Below are 6,719 nucleotides of genomic sequence, written 5' to 3'. Positions count from 1 at the left end.
AAGCAGTCAGGCTTGTTGCTCGATGCGGCGACGCGTGACAAGTTCCTCCCCTTTGAGAACACGCAAGCTCGAGGCTACCGGCTGTACGACTCCACTTCTGGCATGTCGCGCGCAACTCGCGTCGGCAACTTCTCGCACGCGCACTCGAAGCAGGCCACCCTGTGTACCTCTCTGCATGTGTGTCCCTATAGTGCTCCCTGTCTCACCACTTTGTTCGCGCAAGCCGTAGGTGACGGTGCAGCAAGCCACGTACGAGTCAGCCCCGGGGCAGCTCGACAAGGCCTACGTGTTCCGCATGACTGTTCACGCCTCGATGCGCTCCATGGACCACACCGTCATGCTCGCCGTCCGCAAGCCGGCTGATGGCGGACCGGCCGTCTTGCTGCTTGCTCCCGACTCTGTCTGCTCCTGCGAGCAGGGTCTCGAGTGCTCGCACATGTACTGCCTGCTGCTGGTCCTGTACTGCATGCAGGACTGCTCGAGCTGGGACGACTTTAGCAGCAAGGTGCTCTTCTACGACAAGGCTCGCGCGCCGTCGGGCAAGGCTGTGTGGTGGGTCGACAGGTACCCTCACGCGCCGAGCAAGCGCACCTCGCTCGACCGGCTGTCAATGGATGCGAAGGTGACGGCGCCGCTGGCGGCGGCGCCTGCAGCGGCCTCGGACGCTGCCAGTCATGTCAGCGGCGCCGACCAGAACTACCAGCGCTCGGACTTTCACCTCGGCATACTCCGCGAGCTGTGCGCTACATTCCGAGGCGGCTCGTTGGCGCTGCTGCTGGGAGCCGAGTACGGCGATCTGTTCGCTCCGCCCCCGCCAGGCGGCCTCCCACCCACGCCGCCGGGCAGCGACGACGAGGCTGACGGCGAGGAGAGCGGCGGTGGGCTAGACGCGCTCGCTGCTGCAGCGGCGGCGCAAGCCCAAGCTGAGGCGGACGAGGCAGCGGAGGAAGCTGCGGCCGCAGAGGCGGAGGCTGCAGCCGAGGTGGAGGCGGAGGCGGAGGCGCCGCCGGCGCCGGCGGCAGCGGGTCCGTCCGGTGTCTCGAGCCCACGGCCGGTGCCCCGTCCACCCCGCTCATTCGAGTCGCCACCGCAGCTGGGCACGCCCTCGAACGCGGTTCCAACTCCTCGCAGCATCGACACACTCAATCGGAGCCAGGGCAAGAGCAAGCAGCGGCGCAAGTCGCGAGGAGGACGGGAGCGGGGTGGACGTGGCGGACGTGGCGGACGTGGCCCAGTCGCCCAACTAGACATGACTAATGAGTAAAAAAGGGAGTCACAAAATGAGAAACACATACACCTCACACACCCGACGGCGGCTTGAGCACTGCGCAGTTGAGGTTGTGGAAGCCGATGGTCCACCACCACACGTAGTTGAGCAGGGGCTTGTCCTCCTCCTTCACGACGTCGCCGAGCATCTTCCACGCCTTCATGCCAGAGAAGGGCACCTCCACCACGTAGCGGCAGCACGTCACGCCACGGTTGCGGATGCCCTGGTCGATGGTGAAGCGCGGCGCCTTTCTGAGGAAGCAAGGAATTATCACCTCGTTGAGGTGCGGCAGGTGGACGCGCAGCTTCGAGACACCCTTGTCGTACATGACTGAGAACTTCGCCGGCATGCGCTCAAAGGCCGGGATGCACGCCTTGCACGCCTCGTGCTCGGAGGAGCGGCCCATGAAAAGGTCGGTCGCGATGATGATCTGGCCATTCGGCGTGCACCACGTGAGCCCCATCGCCGCCGAGTGCTTAGACTTGTCCGAACGGAGGAGGTTGGACGTCATGATGCTCTCGCGTGAGGTCTCGGTCATGATGTCGGTGCAGTCTCCGATGGCAACCACGGTGTCGAGGCCGCACTCCTTGAAGGACTTGGGCAGCAGGTCGAGCACCGTCTGGTAGTCCTTGGGCTCGATGACCAGGTTCTTCTTCGCAAAGCGGCCGAGGCGACGGATCCACCGCGAAGAGTCTACGCTCATTCGCGGGGCAAGGAGGCCAAAGAAAGAGGCGAGCTCGTCGATATCTTTATATCCCCGCATTCGCCACAGGGCCGCTAGGAACTGGAAGCGCGGGTGCAGCGCCGCCTGCCGCTCCTCCCTCGCTCGCCGCACGCCATCCGTCCTCTCGACCCACCGGTACACCATCTCGTACACCTTCATGGCCTCGTCCCACGAGTCGAAGCCAAACATCTTCTTGAACAGCCTCGAGCGCTCTGGAAGAGCAAAGTACTCGGGTCGCAAGTTGGCAAAGCTGAGCTGCTCTCGCAGAGGCCATGCGCGAGGAGGGTTGAGCGGGTTTGCATCGGCAGAGTACTCGAGCCCGGCTTGCGACGCACGAGAGACGACGTACTCACGGAGATGCTTCGAAGATTTTCCACCCTTGTCGGGCATCTCCACCGGTGGCGGCTCCTCAATCGTCAGTTTGACATCGGCGTGCATAAACCCGCCAGGCACAGTCGAGGGCGGAGGGATGACCATCAAGGTCGTCGCCATCGAGTGCGGGACCTGTCCAGCTGGCACCTCAAAGATGATTGGCTGCTGCGGTGGCTGCCAATCCTTGGGCACAGGCACCCGCAGTCGCACGGTCTTTGAGGACACGGTCGGGGCGGGAGGTGGTCCTGCAGGTGCGCTCGAGTCTGGCCCAGCACCCTCGCCCTCACCCTCACCCTCCTCCTCCGCCGCCGCCTTGAGCTCGCGCGTCTGGCGCTGCAGGCGCTTCACCTCGGTCCTCAACTTCTTGACGCGTTCGGAGCGCTCTACGGTGTTGGCGACAAGCCTACGCAGGCGGGAGAGACGCCACACCTCCTCATCCCCGTCGAGGTCGCGCGTGGAGTCATCACTGTCGGCTGTGGCACGCCACCGTCTGAGAGGAGCAGAGCCAGGCGGCCGCCTCGGCTGCACAGCAGGCGGCTGAGCGGGACCCGTGACTGTCGCGTCGACAAAGAACTCGTCGCCCTCAAGCAGCACCTTTGCCCCAATGATTCGCTCCGCGGGTAGCTCGGGCCGGTGCGTACCGCACAGCTTGTTCTGTTTCTGGGGCAGCGGACGTGGATTCCCGTCTTTTGTGAAGCTGAGGCCCATCTCGTGCTCCATGATGTACGCGGCATCCTCCACACGGGAAGCAGGGATGCTCTCAAGGCCTACGGTGCACTCGCAACCGGCCACCCAGCACTTGTCTTGGCCGGGCTTCAAACTCTGGCGCCGCTTCCTCCCGGCGTCGCCAAGGGCTCGGCGGGCTGCCTGAGCGTAGGAATAGGTGAGACTCGGCTCGTTGGCGTCATCACCGTCGAGGCCGATCCCTTCGGCGGCTGCGGCGGCGGCACCGGCCTGGAGAAGGCCCTGCATGGAGAGCAGCCGAGATCTCGCTGGCTTTCAGCGCGCCGTGATGCGGGTGGGTTCGCGCGAAACGTTCAAAGGACGGACGTCGCTTCTTTTTTGCGTCTCCCAGTGATCATTCCCCACGAGTACGCGAGTAGCAAACATTCATAAAAAGACAAAATCTGCGTGCAAGGACCAAACACACATAACACAGCCACGACACACGCCCGAACGAGGGTGTGCAACGCCTCACGCGGCCGCCACGCGCGGCGGCGCGCGCGCCGAGCCGCAAGCAACCCGGCGCGTGACACCAGTGTCTCCCGTCGTCAACACGGGACATTGTCACCGCCGCGGGAACGTAGTCGCCACGGGTGTGCAACTACGAGACGCGGCCGTCCGGGCCGCAGCTTGCCTGGTGAGGAGTGATCTGTCGCTGCGCAGCTCAAGCCGCCGAGGCGACCCTGTTGCTCGCAACACTCTCGCTGGGGAAGTCGGTCGAGTCGCCGACGAGCGCGGATGATAGGACAACACTTTCAGGCGTCGAGCCTGGGAACGTCTGCCCCACCTGAGCAGTGCGCGACATCGACGTGTCTGTGGCAGGGTGCGCGTGTGCGGCGGGCAATAGGTGTGCGTGCGCGCAAGCGGCGCACCCTGGTGAGGAAGTCAAGCGGGTCGTACGGGAGCGAGCCGTGCCACACACGCTTGTCACTGTACAAGCGGGTCGTACGGGAGCGGAGCGGCTCGTTGCACCGCAGCTCGAGCGCCTCGACGTCTGCCGAGAGCTGCACATCTTGCATCGTCTCGCGGTCGCCGAGAGTTGGCGGGCGCCTCGCGGCGTCACCAGCCGCGGTGCTGACCAGTGTCGACCTCCGTCCCGCCTAGTACAGTCACGAGAGGTGGTGCGGCAGCAAGCCAGTCTCTGGCGTGGGCAGCGCGGCGAGCGCCGGGCGGCTTCAGGCCTGCTCTCGTCGAGGTGGCACCGTGCTCGCGGCGCCAGAGCCCGGGCCCATCCTCTTGGTAGCCGCCGTGGCCGGCAAAAGCTCGTACATGGCCAGGGCGGTGGCCCAAGCGCTGCAGCGCGAAGCGAAGTGTTCTGCCACAGGCTGGCTCGCTTGAAACGCACTGAAAACACCCAAACCCGAACACCCTCATGGTGGGCGACGCCGAGGCGGACGAGGAGGAGTCGCAGGTGGCCACGAACCTGGCCAAGGCGGCGGCGCTCAAGGAGGAGGGCAACGAGGCCTTCAAGCGCGGCGACTACAAGGCCGCGATGATCGCGTATCATCAAATCTACATGTACGTGCACGGCTTCTCTGAGACATCCGGTGGCGCTGGCGCGTCAAGCTCGCCGGCCGGTCTGCCTTGGAGCCCACGCAAGTCGGTCACCGAGGCCGAGACGGCGCAGCTTCGCTCGCTCAAGGTCGCGCACTTCTCGAACCTCGCGGCGTGCCACCTGAAGCTGGGCGCCGTGCCAAAGGCGCGAGACTGCTGCTCCAAGGCCCTCGCCCTGGATCCGGGCCACCTGAAGGCGCGCTTCCGCCGCGGCAAGTGCCTCGCGGCGCTCGGTGCGCTCGACGACGCGCGGGACGACCTCGAGACGGTTGCTGCGCCCTCCTACCCTCCTACCCTCCACCGCCCACATCGGAAGTGTCTCGGAAGTGTCTAGGAAGTGTGCTGCGCGCCCACCCTCCTACCCTCCACCACCGCCCACCCCTGCGACGCCTCTTCTCCCTCCCCGCCTCTCTCCTCTCCTGCCGCCTCTCTCTGCTCTCTGTGTCGCGAGAAAGCGAAGCGGAGCCCTCCCCCTAAAGGTCCTGCGCGCCGACCCCGAGAATCGCGAGGCGCACCGGGAGCTGCGCGAGCTCAAGATGAGGCTGGCGGCGCAGCGGCGGCGCGAGGCCAAGAAGTTTGCGGGCTTCTTCGACCGCCTCGTGGGCGAAGCAGCGGACGGCGGGACGCCCGAAGACAGCCCTGACGGCGGCGACCAGAGCGGGTCGGCCGAGCAGTCGCTGCCGCGAGAGGAAGAGGCGGAGATTGGCCGAGATTGGCCGAGATTGGCCGAGATTGCGCGAGATGATCCGAGATCGGCCGCGAGCGGAGGCGGAGACGCCGCCCGCTCGCCGGCCGACTTTCTTTTTTCGCCCACCCTCTTTTTGTTTTCTCAGGCGGAGGCGCCGCCAGACGCGCCCACGCCCGCGCCCGCCGAAGCGGCGGCAGCGGCGGCAGCGGCAGCTGCGGCGGCAGCGCCGGCGGCAGAGGCGGCGACGGAGGGAGAGGCGGCGACGGCGGCAGAGGCGGCGACGGAGGCAGAGGCGGCGACGGAGGGAGAGGCGGAGGCGGAGGGAGAGGCGGCGGCGGAGGCGGAGGCGGAGGAGGAGGCGGAGGAGAAGGCGGAGGCGGAGGCGCCAGTCGAGGCACCGGTCGCGCCGGCGGCCGCGCCGCCGCCCGCCGCCAACATCGAAGGAGGCCTCTCTGAAAGTGAGGTGGAGAGGCGGCGGGTGGCGGCGGGCAAGCTGAGAGGCTGTGTTCGAAGTCGTCCGTGAGGACATGTCCGGGACACGTCCACGACATGTCCGAGACGTGTGGCCGTAGGCCTCGGCCGCTGCCCCCATACCTCCAGAGTACCGAATCCAGTGTGGGTTCAGGTCCTTGGGTGGTGCGGTAGGCCTCTCACGCTCGCAGCTGCTCGAGATCATCGAAGCGCAGGCGCGCGCATCCCCTACCCCCACGGTACCCGAACCCATCCTCCCCTACCCCACGGTACCCGAACCCACCCTCCCTACCCCACGGTACCCGAACCTACCCTCCCTACCCCACGGTACCCGAACCTACCCTCCCTACACGGTACCCGAACCCACCCTCCCTACCCCACGGTACCCGAACCCACCGCGATGCCCTTCTCCCTGGGAAGCGCACACTCCATTGTGTCTTGCCCCAGCTGCACTCCGTCGTCTGTGGCGGCGCGGTGTGTCGCACTGACCGACAGACCGACGGACCGGCGGGCGCGAGATGTAGTCGAGATGCAGCCGAGATGCAGCCGAGACCCAGCCGAGACCCAGCCGAGACCCAGCCGAGATGCAGCCGAGATACTGACAGGCGGGCGCGAGCGACGCCGCGCTGCGCGTGGCCGAAGCGGCGATCCCGGCGGCGGTTGCGGCGGCGAGGGCGGCGGCGTCGGCGTCGTTTGCGCCGGGAGCGGATGCGGCGGCGGCGGCGGCTGCGAAGGCGGCGACGGCGCGGGCGGCGGCGGCGCGGGCGGCGGCGGCGCGGGCGGCGGCGGCTCGGGCGGCGGCGGCGCGGGCGGCGACGCTTCCGGCTGCTGAGGCTGGGGCGGTGAGAGTGGTGGCAGAGGCGACGGAAGGGCCTCTCGGGGACATTGGGGAGCGGCTTGGGCCGCCGCAGGCCATCCTC

At 67.1% G+C, this 6,719-nt stretch overlaps 2 protein-coding genes across 2 annotated transcripts; one reads left to right on the top strand and one right to left on the bottom strand.

Annotated features, from left to right (window-relative positions):
* Positions 1-3,750: 3,750 nt before the first annotated feature.
* EMIHUDRAFT_239919 (hypothetical protein) lies at positions 3,751-4,357 on the bottom strand (the record flags this gene model as incomplete). The annotated part of the gene is made up of 3 exons (XM_005775653.1): positions 3,751-3,873; positions 3,959-4,186; positions 4,289-4,357. The coding sequence occupies 3 exons, from the start codon at positions 4,355-4,357 to the stop codon at positions 3,751-3,753; spliced, it is 420 nt and encodes a 139-aa protein (XP_005775710.1).
* Positions 4,358-4,458: 101 nt separating this feature from the next.
* On the top strand, positions 4,459-5,973 carry EMIHUDRAFT_239918 (hypothetical protein; the record flags this gene model as incomplete). Its single annotated transcript, XM_005775652.1, has 3 exons — positions 4,459-4,908; positions 5,120-5,239; positions 5,929-5,973. 3 exons carry the CDS (start codon positions 4,459-4,461, stop codon positions 5,971-5,973), a joined length of 615 nt encoding a protein of 204 aa, XP_005775709.1.
* Between the last annotated feature and the right edge of the window lie 746 nt (positions 5,974-6,719).

The sequence above is a fragment of the Emiliania huxleyi genome (assembly GCF_000372725.1).
Source record: "Emiliania huxleyi CCMP1516 unplaced genomic scaffold EMIHUscaffold_298, whole genome shotgun sequence".
In the NCBI taxonomy this organism is placed as follows: domain Eukaryota; phylum Haptophyta; order Isochrysidales; family Noelaerhabdaceae; genus Emiliania; species Emiliania huxleyi.
Note: the sequence above shows the minus strand (reverse complement) of the source record. Positions and strands in the feature narration are given on the sequence as shown.